An 18,150-nucleotide genomic window follows, 5' to 3' on the forward strand; every position below is an offset into this window, starting at 1 on the left:
CATCAGTTTGCTGTTTCTTTACGTTGCTGCTTTAAAAAAATTCTAGTCTTTGGATCTGTAAGATGATCTATAAATCTAAAGGAACAAAATAGGTTATTCAGACAGAATACAGAATACATCTTTGCTGTTGGAGTATTAAGGATTCAGCAGTTTACATTGTTATTTGTGTGTTACAGGCACCTTACAAAGACTTGCATGCCTGTCCTTGAATGAGATTAAAGGATGAGTTATAAGATTATTTGTAATGTTATGTTGTTCCGTGTTAAGATTTATTTGGAAATGAAATTTGGTGAGCACTAGCTGGTTGTCATTTTAAGATGAAAAACTTGTTAATATTGCCAGGAGAAGAAATCTACTTAATAACTTTTTTTACATCAGAAGCTGATGAAGGAAGATTCTTTAAAGTGAATGAGTGTTCAATAATTACATAAATACATTCAGTAACTTAGTAAATTTAAACAGATGTGTTCATTGGCCTTTGGTAATTCTGTGATTAGGGTGTCTGCTGTGTATAAGAGAAGCATATACTCCTTAATATAGTTCACTCTGCCTCAAAGGCTTTGTGACTGTTACCTGGATCCATGTAAACTAATTTGTTAGGGACCAGTTTAATCATAACTATCTGGAAATTTGAATGAATGATAACATTTTATGTAAATTTTGGGATTGAATTAAGAATTTTTTTTATATTGGGAAACATTCTAGATAGGCATATAAAATCCGTTAGTATATGAAAGTTTCAGATGGGTCAGTAAAATTGACTATTAGAGAGTAAGTATTTCTGGATAAATATTATATATATACCTCCCACTGGTGTGATTACTTTTCATACAGTGATAAGGATTTTGAGACTGAAAAGATCCAAAGATAACTACTAGTCCTTCCTCATATAGGTATTGTTTCCAGTGCAAATTGGTGTACATTTCAGATAGGGTTAGGTCATTACAATTTTGAAAACAGAAACCTTTTTCACTATCTCCTTACTATCCTGGCTTTGCTGTTGATGTCTTTTAAGTTTGTAGCATTTGATATTCTCAAAACTTTTCTTAGTTCTGTAAATATATCTACCTGGAATGATATTTGAAGCCAAGGAAGAAGCATTTTTATTTCTTAGTCTCAGTTATTGTTCATTTTGAGAAAAAACATCTGTCCCCTTTACTCCCTAACCTATATACTTTATGAAAATTCTAGAGATAAGCTTTGGGCTAATAAAAAAGGAATGGAAATGAATAGGGTTTGTTGTAGTCTAGTGAACAGCTACCTTCTGAGTTTGTCACTACTGGTTTTTGGGAAGTAAATCTTTCTCAAACTCGGGCTCTAGTCTGATGAAAAGTTTTGTAAACTGCTCATAGTAAATTTGTGCCCAAGGAAGTGAGAGTTCCTACCTCTCAGGTCTTTGAAGTGTACTGTTACTCTCTTAAACACAACCCTCCGTTTATTTTCTCCTCATTTTCTAATCAGCCTTCTCTCAGAGCTCATGAGTTCCACAAGGCATTACTCTGTTTTGAAACAGAGAAGTGTCCTTGTAAATGAGCAAACAAATTTGTTGTGAAAGCACAACTTTTTAGGATCAATAAAAACATGAAAGTGTTAATGAAAGTGAATGCAGCACTGAGCTACAAAAAGAAAATGTATTATGTGGGGACCAAATCACACACAATCAGATGCTATTCTTTAGGAGTGAGAATAAAGTCACCAGTGAGTATTTTACAAAGGAAATCACCTGCGACATTACTTGAAAGTTGTTCTAGCTGCCAAATGTGATTTGGTGTTGGATTTTGGTAGGTTTTTTTGTTTGATAAAGATGCTCCTCAGTAGTGAATACAGAGGATAGAATTTATAAGAATTTATAAGATAAAGTTAAAAGACTGCTGACTCATACTTAGAATCTTACTGAAATAATTAGATTATTTGTCCATCGGTAGATAATTTGTGGCAGTTTTAAAATCCTAAACTGTACAAGATTAGAATTTGACTCCACTTTTGTCTTTTTTTTTGTGGAGCTGGGGATGGAAGCCAGGGCCTTATGCTTGCAAGGCAAGCACTCTACCAATGAGCTACATCCCCAGCCCACTTTTGTCATTCTTCAGAGAGCAGTATTTGTGGAACTTCCTATTGATATAATGTTCTGATTTTTTTTCTCATTGTTTTCTAAAATTTTCAGTTTATAAGAATTATTTGTGGACTGGGGTTATAGCTCAGTGGAATTAAACCTTTAAAATTATTTTATTAATCTTAACATCCTATAATTGCTCCCTTAGCTTAACAAAATACCTGGTTTAAATTATCTGAGTCTTACAGTGTTTTATATGAATTTAAGACTATTTTCTTGAGGAAAAAAAGTAAAATCATAATAGACAATACAAATTAATCTCTTTGTTGTATAGCCTTTTGAGGTTTTTCTAAGCATCTTTAATACTCTTTTAGAAATGAGGTGGGTTATTCTTGCCCTATATAGATAAGGCTATTGAGGCTCTAATTTGTTTAGTTTTGTGCCATAAATCCCTTTAAGAACTGAGCTTTAGTCAGTCAGACTTTTGGATGTTTTTCTACCCCATTATATTAAATTCTTAAAGGATCTGCACTTCCCAAGTGTTTTCATTTGGTGATATTCATGTACATTCAAGAATTTCATGGCAGCTGAATACAGTCGGGTGCACATCTATAATCCCAGCTACTCTAGAGGCTGAGGCAGGAGGATTGCAAGTTCCAGGCCAACTGCTGCAATTTAGCATGGCAAGTCCTTAAGCAACTTAGTGAGACCCTGTCTCAAAATACAAAATAAAAAGGACTGGGTGTGTAGCTCAGTGGTAAAGAGCCCAAAAACGAACAAACAAACAAACCCCCAAACCATGAAAATATAAAGGATTGGGAATGTAAATATAAAGGATTGGGAATGTAGCTCAGTGGTAGAACACCCCCTGATTTCTTTTCCCAGTAGAAAAAAACAAAACAAAATGCAACACAGAAACAAAATAAAGCTCTTTTGGCACAGATATCAGTTTTATTTATTTATCTATTTATTTTTTTAATTCGCTTTCCATTGGGTGTTGGTTTAAGTACCTGATCTACTGCCAGTTTTTGTTAAATAAACTCTTGAAGTTTCAGTTTCTTCATCCATGGAGTAGGATTGATATGATTATTGTTATTGAAGTTGCTAATGGGGTAGAAAAGGAAGGGACCTTCAGTCTCTCTCCCTTTTTTGGGGGAGGGGGGCAAAAGTAAAAAGAATACAAAAAGCATTTTTGCCACAGTAATTGTTTTGTGTAACTACTACTGTAAATCACCCAAATAATGGTACAAGTATCTGTCAGACTATTGTGTTTACAGAGGATTTGTACATGTAGTTTATTAACTTTTTTTTTTTTTTAAGGTTACGAGAAGTTTCAGAAAAACTGAACAAATATAATTTAAATAGGTAAGAATTTTAATATAGAAAGCTAGACTTTTTGTTCTTGAGTACTGGGAATTGAACCCAGGACCTTGTGCAGAACAAGTACTCTGCTACTGAGCCACATCTCTAGTCCAAGATATTTTAATTCTTTTTCCAGGGTAATTTTTTTTTTTTCTATTAGGAAAAAGAATTCATTAAGCAGTAGCTTAATTTGATAAAGATAAACATAATTATTATTAGATTAATATTTTACTCTCGGTTTTTTATAAGTTTGGTTCATTTGAATTAGTTTTTATTCATACTGATTTTTAAACAATTTGGCATACCAAGGAGTTAAAGTGATTATGGGAACATCATAATTATTTTTAAATGGTTGCTTTAACATAATCTTGATGTTAATTTTTTAAAAGTAGATTTTGCCAGTTATTTTCCCTATTGTTAATGGATTTTTAAAAAATCATAAAATGTATTTACCATTTAAAAAAATAATTTTACTTACATACTTTTTGTTTGTTTTTTTGTTCCCCAGCCATCCCCCCTTGAATGTATTGGAGCAGGCCACTATTAAACAGTGTGTGGTGGGACCAAATCATGCTGCCTTTCTTCTTGAGGTAAATTGTTTACTTTAAGGTAGAGAAAAGAAAAATAAACAGTTACAACACAACTCTGTATCATTTCTTCCTTTTTAACCAAGGAGGGAGCTACTAGATACTTTGAATATCACCCAGTTCTCTTTCCTTCTCCTTTAAATTGTCTGGCCTGGAGAAGGTTTAAATGATTTATTAGGGGTTGAAACTAGTTAGTTACATAATGGGGAGGCTCCTAATATCTCCTCACTTCCTCCCTTTAAATTCCATCAGATTGAGATGTTTTAAATTATTTTCTGTTGGTTTCTTGATTATGTGTCAATTTTCCCAACTCTCCCTTCTGGAAGGGAGCATATAGGTTATCTTCTGAATTTAATAGGCATAGAATCTGTTCAATAAATTCAAATTTTAGTGCATGTTTTTACTTGATGAATTTCTTCTATTTTCTTTGCTTTTAGGATGGTAGAGTTTGCAGGATTGGTTTTTCAGTGCAGCCAGACAGATTGGAATTGGGTAAACCGGATAATAATGATGGGTAAGACATTATGTCCTTTGTATATATGTATGTATTTTTTTTTTTTTTTTTTTTTGGGTGTTAGAGATTGAATTCGGGGCCTTATGCATGTTAGACAAGCACTCTGATATTGAGCTATGTCTCCTTCCCATATTTTATTCAATACAGTATGTATGTAGTGTTTAGAAGGTATTAAACCCATGTTTTGATTTTGAATATTCTCAAATTTTAAAAAAAGGCAGCACAGAAAATCAGATACTCAAAGTAAATGATAAAGTTGATACTTCAGTTTTAAATTCAAGCAAGTGATTTGTAGTTTAAATATTAAAATTAGTGGAGGAATCAATGATCACGTTATAGGAATAGTTTACTGGAAGAATATTACATATTTGGTGGGTTCCAAGTCTGATCTACTCTTTGAAAATGTTTTTACACATCATATATTTCTTTTTAGTATTTCCAAACCAGATAATTCAATTTGAGAGCAAAAGGATTCTTTAGCATTTTGCTCTTTAAAAATTATAGCATATACAAAGGATGCTAGATATAATGTATGTTGAATTTCAGCTGATCCACTTTTAAGGAAAATATCATTTAAAAAATCTAAAGAGCAATTTATCATTTAACATTCATTTGTAATTGAAATGCAATAAGGTTTTTTCAGCTAGGAACACTGAACTGTTATGAGACTACAAATTAGATTTGCTCTTTGATATGAAGTACAAATTTTAAATAGGCATAAGTATGAAATTAAGTAGATATTTTACTATAAGAAGTCCCAGAGCAGTTTAGTCTTGGAATTCCAGGTGTGTTCTTCAGCATTTTGTGACTGTGAAGTAATTATTCTGTCTCTTATTTTTTCCTAGGTCAAAGTTGAACAGCAACTCGGGGGCAGGGAGGACTTCCAGGCCTGGTAGGACAAGTGACTCCCCTTGGTTTCTCTCAGGTTCTGAGACTCTGGGCAGGCTGGCAGGCAACACCCTGGGGTAAGTTGTGGTTGGCTGAAGGCATCCACTGATCTGTCCCATTGTCCTGTGAGTGTTTTCATTGTGACTGATCATCTTCAGTGTTTTCTAGTGAGAGAGAGAGAGAGAGAGAGAGAGAGAGAGAGAGAGAGAGAGAGGAAGCTCCCCTGAACTTTGGGTGGGGAGCTCGTGTTGCTGATGGTGACCTGTTAAACTTGTAAAGAGGTTTACATGTGTTTAGTCACTTATCCACTTGTCTCATTTAGAATTTTTAAATGACCCCATCTTTAGTCATCTCTTGTGACTTATTTTGGGGTTGAATCTGGTAGTTTCTAATTTTAAACTAGATACTCAGCTCTTCTACCACTTTATCTAAAGCTTATATATTATTAAAGAAAACATGTACAAATTCAAAGCCAGCTACTTTTATACATTTTAATGTACCTTGATTCTTGAATGGCCAGATTTTCTGAAAGTACCTGGTTAATAATTTGGTAATGCCAGTTCATGCAAATTGCATTTGTTCAAAGGCCAATCAGAGGAAGATTCCTAGAAGCCATTTAAATTGTTTCAAAATATAATTAAGGGTAGGAATTTTTTTCACTGTGACTTTGTAGGTGAAATAAAAGTTAGATTTAAAAATTGAGATCCCAAAATGCTTACTTTCTTTACTTTTGTGTTTTTTTTTTACTGAACTAAATTTATTTTGAGTGGGAGCAATGTCATCTAGTTAAGTGCATTATTTAGGTCATTCTCTGCATCCCTTAGCTTATTGATAGGAAATATAGTTCTAGTCTTTATTAAAATAGTATGTACCTTATTTTATCTTCTTTTTTTCTTTTGCCATTTAGAAAACTTGTATGAAACTTTTGGTTATAATATTTGATTTTTTTTTCTTTTTTTTATTATGTAAGTCACAACAGTTGCATCATTACTTGGCTGTAGGAATCATGACTTAATTGCAGAATAAATGTCAGAAAATTTTGTCGCAAAAAAAAAAAAAGAGGGGCGGTGGGGACGGGGTCAAAAAATTTTTTTGTCGCCTTGCAAGTAATTCAAAAACAGTCCTCAGGATGATTTAGAAATTTACTGGAAGCTAAAGTGAAAACAGTTATTTTGAGATTGTATAAATAAACCACACACACATGAAAGCAACTTATTTCTTATAATTAAATAGTGTCTCCTACATGACAAACCAAAAAAGGCAATATGTTAATTTGAAATATCACAAGTGCAGGTAAGAAAATGAATTTGCATTGTTGAGGCCATATTCATTGTCTAGGAGACCAGAGGATTTCAGTGTTTGAAATCAGTACTTTCACCTGCTCATGAGAATATATATATTTATTAAATTATTTTTAATGAACCAAAGGGAAATGAAAGAACACTTGCATCTTCCTCATTTGTGTATCCCTAAGTTCTCTTTTTAGTAAAACAATACCGATGAATATAAACAATGAAGCCCATGTATAGCACTCTCTGAGGATCTTAGAAGAGGCCCTCTCCCTGAATAGCTGTTCTGCCCTTCTTTAAGGAAATTAATTATGGGCAACCCAAGAAAACTGCTTAATTATAGTTCTTGCTACCAGTCCTAATGAACTAAGTCGGAAGAGTTGGCCCATGGCATTTCTAGGTATTTTGTGTTTTTCAAGAAGTTTTTTGTTGTTGTTGTTTTTAATGCCTGCTTTTGGAATTTCTCTATCTTCATGTTGTTGGTAACAATAGAATCATTGTTCACATATGGAAAACCAGTTTCATCAAGAATTCTAAATAACCTTATCAAGCCCTTTAATTTAGGGTTGTGTTACCAGCTCTAAGGAAGGAATCTCCACCTGCCTCTCTCCTTGGTGAGGGTTGAAAGCAAACCAGATACATAGAGAAGCTTTAACCTTTCCAGTGGTGTCCCAGACTTTATTTTGGAAGCTTAATTTAAACTGTATCTTATCGACATTCCCTAAGAGGCTGGGTGCATACTAGGGTCATACGAACAGGAAGTCACCTTCAAACAGCAGTTCTTTGTTTTACAGGGCCCAAAATATTCTGTAGCACCTCCACCCCTGAACAGAGTATAATATCCAATGACATCCAATGACAAGAACTTTTAGGGCTGCTGAGATGCCCGTATATTTCTGTGTAATTTGAATTACAGTTAAAGAATAACACAAATCAGTATCATTAATAGTATCTCTGGGTGTCAGGATCAAAGATTTACTTTATTTCTTCTTTGTACTTTTTTATATTTTAAAGTCCTTTAACAATAAAAACAAAACAATAATTTTGAGAGACAGTAGGGTATAGTGGTGCGAGCACTGACACTGGAGCCAGTCACCAGGTCCAGATCCTTGTGAAGCTCTTACCAACTGTGTGACCATGGGCAAGGATGTTCGCTTCTGTGGCAAGATTTTCCTTATTCTCAATGCAGAGATGATGATGATAATAGTGAGGATTCAGTAAGTTAAAATAGGTAAAGCAGTTAAAAGAATGTTGCCATAAATACTTCATGAATGAGAATTTAAAAAAAAATATTTTCAACAATGATGATGTTTATCCAGAGGATGATATACTATTGTCTTTCATGGTACATTTCAGAGTCTGTATCAAAACAAAATCTCTCCAATTTGAATAATACATAAAACTAGTTTTTAATTTTCAATGTTCTATTTATAAGAAAAAGGCAATGTGGTAGTAGGTACAGTACATTAAGTAGAGTCTGGAACTAATTTTGGAGAGTAGGGCAGCAGAGATCAAAGAACTTTAAAACTGGAACGGGAACACCTTATTGTTGGTGTTCATTCCATTACTATATGTGTGATCTCAGGCAAGGATTTACTTTCTCTGGTTCTTCTCAGCTTCTTAATTTGCACAGTGTCCATTCTCTCCTTTCATCTCCTTTGCTCCTTTATTGATAAGATGGAGAGAGAAGTACTGGCCATTCTAGAAGTGCAGGGGGTTGGCACTAGCATCCACATGACTCTGATGAGGGGCCTATTGCCCATGTCACATGGCAGATGACCTTGTGCAAGAGGGAGACATCACACAGCAAAAGGTTTCAGAGGTCTTAGTCCATAGACTGGCCTGTTGTGAAGCAGAACATCACAGCAGAAGATTGTGGCAGAGGAAAGCGCTCAGGATAGGACAATCAGGAAACAGAGAGAGCCATTTTATCTTACTTAATTTATTTTAGTAGTGCTGGGGATAGAACCAAGGACCTTGACCCTGCTAGGCAAGCATTCTTAAAACTGGACTGCATCCGCATCCCTTGTATCACTTTTTAATGGTCCTGAAAACAGCATGTAATAGCAAATGAAGTTTAATTTCACTTGATAAGCCTGGAAATTTTATATTTAAGGAAGAATAATTACTGTCTGTTACACTCTGTCAAAGAATACTTTTCCTTAAAGATAAAAGTTCCTTTATCTTTGTTCAGCAAAGTATACAACCTGCAGGCCAAATACAGCCCCCATGCTTGGTGTTCAACATACCACCTGTGGCTGCCTTTCTGCTGTAGTGGCAGAGATGGATAGTGGCTACTCACTGACCAGTTAGCCCACAAAGCCTAATTGTTTAGCCTTTGCCCTTTACAAAAAAGTTTGCTGATCCCTAATTTAGTTTTCCAGTAGCATTTGTTCCTAATCCTGTGTTCTTTTATTTTTAAATTTAACTTTTTATTTTGAAATAATTTAACTTTTTAAAAATTTTCAAAAATATTGCAAAGAATTAGGGTATGTACCTTTCACTCAACTTCCTCAGATGTGAACATCTTACATAGTCATATTATACAAACCAAGAAATTAACATTGACCATTGCTTAAGCTGTAGAGCCTATTCACATATTGCCATTTGTCCACCAATACCCTTTCTCTGATCCAGGCTTCAGTACAGGCTCCCAGTTGGCTTTAGCTGACACCTTTATTTAGTTTCCTTCCATCTAGGATTGCTCCTCAGTCTTTGTCTTTCTAGACCCTGATGAGTTTTGAAAAGCTGGTTGGGTATATTGTGTAATAATTGGATTTTCTGTTTTCTCATAATGTGTTATTGGCAAGAATGCTGAAGTAGTGGTGATGCACCCGTCTCAGCGCATACCAGGCAGTGTGTGATGTTGATGTGTCTTACTGCTGTGGATGAGATTACTTCTGATAATTTAGTTAAGCTGGTATTTGCCAACTTTCCCCACTGTGAAATTCCTGTTTTCATCTTTGTCATTATTAAGTACTTTATGGGAAGTCAATTTTTGAGAACTATAAATATATTTTTCCTCATATTTTTGCTCACTGATTTTAACATTCATAGTTGCTTTTTGTCTGAATTAGTTGTTGCTGTGGTGTTGACCAACTGATTTTTAAAAATTTCCATTGTTTAGCCAGCCTTGTTTACATAAGCCTGTAATTCCAGCTGTTCCAGAGACTGAGGCAGGAGGAGTGCAAGTTTAGACCAGCCTGCAGTGTAGCAAGCCCTATCTCAAAATGAAATTAAAATAAGGTCTGAGGATGTAGTTCAGTTTGTGATGCCCTAGATTTAATCCCCAGTACTCCTAGAAATAAAACTTTCCATTATTTCTTTTGTACTTAATGATTAGAATTTGATTGTAAGGAATAGTTTCATCTTTTTTTTTTTTTTTTAATATTCTATGTTGTCTTTTTTTATTGGTTATTTATATCATTGTGGCCTCATTTGTTTTAATCTGTGTGTTATAATCCATTAATGTTATTTATTATGTTGCTCAAATTATCCCCTAGATTCAAGTCCTCTTTTCGTAATAAATAAAGCTTTGATGGAACCAAGCTGTGTGATATCAAGAATGTGTGACAGAAAGACTGAAATACAGCAATCAAGTGTATGCACTTAAGGGGTGTTTTTCTTAGGCTTTATGAAAAGTATGTTGATGGTAAAATTGTGACCATGTTATTTTGTAAACCAAGAGAGTTGAGAGTCAAAAATTTTCATTCATAGTTTTTTTTTCTGTTTGTATTAATTATAATAAAATTTAAAGAAGTATGAAATTTAGATCATGTATTAAGACTCTAGGACAGGCAGATCTTGAGTCCCCAAGGGACCTTTTTTAATCACAAATGTGCCAAATACAATCTAATGTGAAAGAGATAGTCCCTGCAGATCTTGGCCTTTAACCCCTTCCTGCAGAGAGATCAGAATTGCTTGTTTTGGCTTCCAAGAGATATCCTGAATTGGGAAGTGAATTGTCTATTTGAGAGTGCATTTGAAAGATCTTGGGTTAACTGGTACTAGTTTTTTTCCCCATTATTGTGGATTATTGAGAGGTGATGATTTATTTTGAATGAGCATTATTAGGAATTATGGCAGTCCTTTTAATATTTGTATTTGTGTGTTTGCTGAGTGACAGGTTTGTATGCTTCAGATTTCTGCCTGTTTATTGTCTTCTTTATTGAATAATTACTTAACATTTATCCTAGAGGATACTTCAAAAGTTTCCTAGGTATTTTTGTTAAACTCATTTCAAACCAGTTTAATGATGAGAGCACCAAATTTATATGGGGGAAAAGAAGGGACTTTGTTCAATAATAAGGTTAAAAAGGAGGTGTTATTATTCAAAAGTCTCTTCTATTATTTGTTATCACTGGACATAATAGATGACAGGTGTAATCTACTTTTCATTGGTTTTAGCTACCATGGTTCTTTAGGATTTAATTTGAGACAATAATTAATATAGGATTTGAAATGTAAAGGTCAAGCAGGTACTTGGAAATAGCAAATAGTTGGAATCACCAAGTGGGAAAGATGCTACCGAGTAGGATTCTGACAAACTGGATACCTTTTCTTTCTTTCTTTCTTTTTTTTCCTTTTCTTTTCATCACTCATTTCTCTGTCTCTGTCTTGATACTGGGGATTAAAGGGATACTCTACCCCTGAGCTACACCCCCAGCTCTTTTTTTTTTTTATTAATTTTTAATTTTGAGATAGGATCTGTGTAAACTACTGAGACTGTCCTTGAAGTTGGGATTCTCCTGTCTCAGCCTCCTGGCTAGCCAGAATTACAGGTGTGTACCACCATGCCCAGCTGGATGCCTCATTTTTAAAGGAGGTAGCTGATAAGTTGATTATTGTCGTAGGAAAATACAGGGTCATTGTTGCCAAATCCAAACTTCTGTGGCCCTCTACACTTTTTTGGGGGGCTCTGAAGAAAATGTACAAATGTGTATTTTTAATGAAATCTCCTGCTTAAATGGTGGGACTCATTGTGGAAATAAATACATAAATGTACATAGTTGCACTTATATTAGCACATGCATGTGTATATGTATGTGTATTTTAAAAATAAACTTTAAGAATAAAGTTCCTTTTTAGGAGTTGTAGATTGACAAAAAATACAAAGGTAGTACTGAGAGTTCTCATGTACCCCATACCCAGTTTTTACTATTACATCATCTTACATAGTATGATATATTTGTTATAGTTTATTAATGAATATTTATACATTTTATCAACTAAAGTTGATGTTATTCACACTACCTTATTTTTTTTATCTCATGTCTTTTTTTTCCTCTTAGGATCCCATTACCTCTTAGTCATCATTTTTCCTTATATTCCTCTTGGCTGTGACAGTTTCTCAATCTTTTCCTTGTTTTTTGATTATGCATATACTTTTTAACCAACCTAAGAAATATATGGATGAGTCTTGTTCCACAGGTCATGATTTCCTTTTGATTTTGAATCGTTCTGTGTGCCTTGGTCCTATATAATGACATCAGAATAGTAGGATTAATTTGATAAGCAAACTACAGAAGTAAAACCAGGTTTTCCTAGTTATTTTACTTTAACATTAAAAATTATGTAGCTCCTCAGCCTATACCCAAAGGACTTAAAATCAGCATACTACAGAGATACAACCACATCAATGTTCATAACTGCTCAATTCACAATAGCCACACTGTGGAACCTAGATGTCCTTCAATTGATGAATGGATAAAGAAACTGTGGCGCATATATATATATATATATACAATGGAATATTATTCTGCCATAAAGAATGATAAAATTATGGCATTTGCAGGCAAATGGATGAAATTGGAGAATATCATGCTAAGTGACATAAGCCAATCTCAAAAATCCAAAAGACGAATGATCTCACTGATAAGCAGATGATGACACATAATGGGGGTGGTGGGGGCAAGAATGGAGGAAGGAGGGACTGTATAGAGGGAAAAGAGGGGTGTGAGGGGTGGGGGGAGGAAAAAATAACAGAATGAATCAAACATCATTACCCTATGTAAGTGTATGATTACACAAATGGTATACTGTTACTCCATGTACAAACAGAAACAACATGTATCCCATTTGTTTACAATAAAAATAAATAAAAAAAATTATGTAGCTCTCTTTATCCTGTAGAAAAGGAATTCTGATTCCAGTACTGCCTTTTGTGATTACCGATTACCAGTAGACTGCAGTATTGCTTTCTTAGCTTAACTTAATACTAATCTTTAGATAGCAAGCTGTTTAGAGAAATGTTTAGGAGGGATTGAGATCTAGGGATAGGTATTTGGTTTGAAATTTTTTTCTTTCTTTTTAGTTGTACATGGCAGTAGAGTATATTTTGACATATTTATACAAACATGGAGTATATCTTACTCTAATTAGGATCCCAGTCTTGTGGTTGTACATGATGTAGAGATTCACTGTGGTGTATTTGTATATGTATATAGGAAAGTTATGTCCTATTCATTCCACTGTCTTTCCTATTCCTGTCTCCCCTCTCTTCCCTTCATTCCCCTGTGTCTAATTCACTGAACTTGTATTTTTCCCCTTCCCCTCACTTGGTGTGTTAGCATCCACTTATCAGAGAGAGAACACTCAACCTTTGGTTTTTTTGGGGATTGACTTATTTTGCTTTGCATAATAGTCTCTAGATCTATCCATTTACTGGCAAAAGTCATAAAGTCATTCTTTTTATGGCTGAGTAATATTCCATTGTGTATATATACCACATTTTCTTTATCCATTTATTGAAGGGCACCTAGGTTGGTTCCATAGTTTAGCTATTGTGAATTGAGTTGCTGTAAACATTGATGTGGCTGCATCATTTTGATATACTGATTTTAAGTCCTTTGGGTATAAACCTAGGAGTGGGATAGTTGGGTCAAATGGTGGTTCCACTCTATAAATTTTCTGAGGAATCTCCATACTGCTTTCCATGGTGGTTGCACCAGTTTGCTTTCCCACTAGCAATGTATGAGCGTACCCTTTTCCCTACATCCTCGATACTATTCATTGTTACTTGTGTTCTTGATAATTGCCATTCTGACTAGAGTGAGATGGAATCTCAGTGTCATTTTAATTTGCATTTCTCTAATTGCTGGAGATGTTTTGGTTTGAATTCATTTTAATTTGCATTTCTCTAATTGCTGGAGATGTTTTGGTTTGAATTCTGATGGAAAAACATGGCAGAGCAGGTGGGAGTGGGAAAACCTGGTATTCTCCATAGTAGCACTCACATAAGGGCAGGTCAGAAGTATTTTTTAGTTGTCTTTTCACCTAAACTTGGTTGAGGATTTCTATAGCTGAGATTGCAAACAGTCAGTTGGTGGAGGTATAATAGATTAAAACCAGCAGTGCTTAACAAATTTGAATGTGTAGATAGGCAGATATGTTTTCCATTCTTCCCTGTTACTTTGGCTTCCCCTGTTTGTGTTGTCTGCTTACCTCTCATGGAAATTTTAGTTTGTGATACCTATAAAGTCTGTTCAGGAGTGGATGTATATTTCAATAATATCTGATTGGGTTTCTAGTATTATTTGCTTGGGGAAAAATGATTTGTATTAGTTGGTAGAAGTAATCGATTTTATCTTTTATCTCATTGGTCATATAATTTCTGGTCCAAACTGTGACATTTTAGAGTGAAATCAGTAATTGGGCGCAGACAATAAGCACTGGCACTGGCCCAGGCAAACTGAGGCTTAGAGTTACCCTAATTATTTCTTTTTAAGATTTTTTGATATGGTTTTCTTTTTCTTTTATCCTCTCTCTCTTTCATTTTCTTTTTTGTGAGGGTAGAACCCAGAAGCACTCTTACTGAGCTAGATCCCCAGGCCTTAATCCCAGCCCTATTTATTCTTTATTTTGTGAGAGTTCTCATCAAGTTGCTGAGGCTGGCCTTAAACTTGTGATCCTTCTTCCTCAGCCTCCTTAGTAGTTGGGATTACGGGCAGATACCACTGAACCCACTATATGACTTCATTTTTAAATGTATTTCATAAATTTAATGCTTTTATTTAAATTGTAGTAAAAGATATAATATTAAATGTACTGTCCTAATCATGTATATAGCCCAGTAATGTTAATTATATTCACATTGTTGTAAAACAGGTCTCTAGATCTTTCACTACTTCCCTTCAGTCTCCTAGCATTCATCATTCTATCTTTTTCTATGGATTTGACTATTTAAAGTGGAATCACTTTTTTCTTTTCGTGACTGGATTATTTCAGGTAGTAGAATTCCTCAAAGTTCATCCATATTGTAGCATATGAAAGGATTTTCTTTTTTCAGATGGAATAACATTTCATTATACACTACATCCAGTTTATCCATCTTCCTTCGTGGACATTTGGAGTGCCTCTGACACTTGGCTGTTTGTGAATGGTGCTGCTATGAATGTGGCTGTACAGATGTCTCTTCGAGACCCTGCTTTCAGTTCTTTTGGATGTATACCCAGAAGTGTTATTGCTAGGTCATGTTGCAGTTCTACTTTGAGTGTTTTGAAGAACCTTCATACTTTTTTCCATAGCAGTTTGCTATGGAAAAAATCATTTTTAAAATCCTACCAGCAGTGCATGAATGTCTGAATTTTAGCCCGTACTCACACTTACTAGTTTCTATTTCTCTGTATTTGCCCTCCATGCAAAGCACTTTGAGTTCTAAACTGAATTTTACCTCTTGTATAACGCAGTGTTTGGTAGTTGAATGTGATGTGACTTTAATGTAAAGGCAATATAAAGTTCATCTTAGAGTTAAGACAAGGAATATGAATACAGAGCTTTTTCCTATTTCTCTGATACTTAATCCTAATTAAGTATCAGGTAATAACTCATTGTACTTTAAATTTGTGACATTGAGTTGCTTATCATCCATTTGCACATCTTCTTTGGAGAAATGTCCATTCAAGTTCTTTTTCCATTTTTGGTACTGGGGAATGGATCCAGGGACACTTTATCACTGAACTACATCCCCAGGTTTCTTTTATTTTGTGACAGTGTCTAAGTTGCTGAAGCCGGTCTTGAACTTTTTTTTTTTTTTTTTTTTTTTTGCGGCATTGGGGATTGAACCTAGGGCCTTGTGCTTGGAAGGCAAGCACTCTACCAACTGAGCTATATCCCCCAGCCCAGCCTTGAACTTTTGATCTTTGTGCCTCTAGAGTAGTGGGATTATAGGCATGTGTCACAGCCTGTAGGATTGCTTAATATTTCCTATATAATAACCTCTTCAGATGATTTGCAACTATTTTCTCCTGTTCTCTAGATTGCCTCTTCACCCTATTGTGTCTTTGATGCACAAGTTTTTAAGACAACTCATCTAATTTTGCTTTTGTTGCCTGTGTTTTTGGTGTTATATCGTAGAAATCATTGACAACTCTAGTGTCATAAAGCTTCTTCCCCTGTTTTCTATTAGGCATTTTATAATTTTAAGTCTTGTGTGTGTGTCTTTGATCCATTTTAAGTTTTCTATGTGGTTCAATTTCACTTTTAAGGATTCATTTTTATTCTTTTGTACGTGGAGATCCAAATTTTCCAGCAGTTATTGAAAATACTGTTCTTTCTCATTGATTGGTCTTGGTACTGTCTACTGAGATCATTTGTATACTCAAAGGTTTATTTGTGGACTTTCTGTTTAGTTCCATCAGTATATTTTGTCTTTATCCTAGATTATTGTGTCTTTGTTATATGCTTTAAAAACAGTGGATCCTCAAAGTTTTTCTTCTTTTTCAAAATAGTTTTAGACTTTTCGGGGTCTTCTGAGATTCCATGTGAATTTTTATGATGAATTATTTTCATGATTCTATTTCTTTATTAAAAAATGCTGTTGGTACTTTAGTGGGAATCATGTTGGCTATAGGAATAATGAATGGTAGGTGGCTTTGGGTAGTATAGACTTCTTAACAATTTTAAGTCTTCCAATCCTTGAATGTAGGATATTTTTCCCATCTACTATAATCTCTGTCTTTTTGGGGGGCAGTGTTTTGTACTTTTAGATTTATAAGTCTTCAGTTTGGTTAAGTTTATTCCTAAGACTTTTACTTTTTTTGGTGCTACTGTAAATGAAATTGTTTTCTTAATAGCCTTTTTTCTTTTTACTATAATGTACTTTTAATGAAACTCCTTTGGTTTTCTTCTGGTCTACTAATGGTTATTTAATATGACATTTCTAAGATCTGTTTCTTAGCTGAAGTAAGTGCAGTTTTATACTATAGTTCTAAGGATGCAAAATATTGCTTTTCTTCAAAATTGTCGTGAACATTTCTTGAGCTGTAGATGTATATTCTGCAAAAATGTGAATTGATAATATGCAACAGTAAGGATCACACCAGTTTTCCTCCTTCCTTCGCTCCCCTCATTTCCCCTCCCCTCCTGTCCCCTCCCTCCCTCCCTCCCTCCCTCCCTCCCCCCCCTCCCCCCCTCCCCTCCTGCTTCCACCCCCAGTGGTCTGCCCATAAGCTGCACCCCCAGCCCTCCATGCAAAGCACTTTGAGTTCTAAACTGAATTTTATCTCTTGTATAACGCAGTGATTGGTAGTTGAATGTGATGTGACTTTAATGTAAAGGCAATATAAAGTTCATCTTAGAGTTAAGACAAGGAATATGAATACAGAGCTTTAAAAATTATTTTCAAAAATGAAAAAGTATGATATTTATCTAAAAAGTGAATTTACATTTAAGCATTAAAAGAAATTGGGCTGGGCTGGGCATGGTGTGGTGGTGCATGCCTGTAATCCCAGTAATTTGGGAGGCTGAGACAAGAGGATTGCAAGTTAAAGGCCAGAATCTAAGCAACCTAGTGAGACCCTATCACCAAAAAAAGGCTGGAGATTGGGTGGAGAGGGCCAGGGATGTAGCTCAGTAGTAAATTCTCTCTAGGTTAAATCTCCAGAATCCCAAAACAACAACAATATAATTGGGACAGGTATTTTAAAGCACAGGTCTATTAACCTTTTTCTTTAGTCAAAACATTACTAGAAAATACAACAATTAGTTAGTACTTTAACTTAAAAGAATGAAAATGAGACTGAAGTCATCTTTTCAGAATGGATTGTTTAATATGCTAATTTTACAAATTCTCCAATATTTAGAAGCCGTTGGAGTTCTGGAGTGGGTGGTAGTGGAGGAGGATCCTCTGGTAGGTCATCAGCTGGAGCTCGAGATTCCCGGAGACAGACTCGAGTCATTCGGACAGGACGGGATCGAGGGTCTGGACTTCTGGGTAGTCAACCCCAGCCAGTTATTCCAGCTTCCGTCATTCCTGAGGAACTGATTTCACAGGTATGGATCTTGCAGAAAATTTAATGTAAGACTCTAGGAAGAGGTGAGGCTTAACTGAATTTGTGGGTCATAGATATGACTCTCATCATGAATTATTAAATAGGGGTTTTTTCGGTTTTGGTTGTGGAAAGCTGGTTTTGATAAAGAATTTAAAGAAAATTAGCATAGTATTCTTTATTTTTTATT

The 18,150-nt window shown here is 34.8% G+C and overlaps 1 protein-coding gene across 7 annotated transcripts in view; it reads left to right on the forward strand.

The window, feature by feature from the left end:
* Positions 1 to 18,150, forward strand: part of Ubr5 (ubiquitin protein ligase E3 component n-recognin 5) — a 133,193-nt gene that overhangs the window by 37,063 nt on the left and 77,980 nt on the right. For all 7 annotated transcript variants that reach the window (XM_047528782.1, XM_047528800.1, XM_047528834.1 and 4 more), the window contains exons 2-6: positions 3,374 to 3,418; positions 3,924 to 4,005; positions 4,440 to 4,516; positions 5,362 to 5,481; positions 17,775 to 17,964. In XM_047528782.1, coding sequence (XP_047384738.1) covers positions 3,374 to 3,418; positions 3,924 to 4,005; positions 4,440 to 4,516; positions 5,362 to 5,481; positions 17,775 to 17,964 — 514 coding nt within the window. The remainder of the gene's footprint in view (positions 1 to 3,373; positions 3,419 to 3,923; positions 4,006 to 4,439; positions 4,517 to 5,361; positions 5,482 to 17,774; positions 17,965 to 18,150) is intronic.

Source organism: Sciurus carolinensis, chromosome 1, assembly GCF_902686445.1.
Source record: "Sciurus carolinensis chromosome 1, mSciCar1.2, whole genome shotgun sequence".
In the NCBI taxonomy this organism is placed as follows: domain Eukaryota; kingdom Metazoa; phylum Chordata; class Mammalia; order Rodentia; family Sciuridae; genus Sciurus; species Sciurus carolinensis.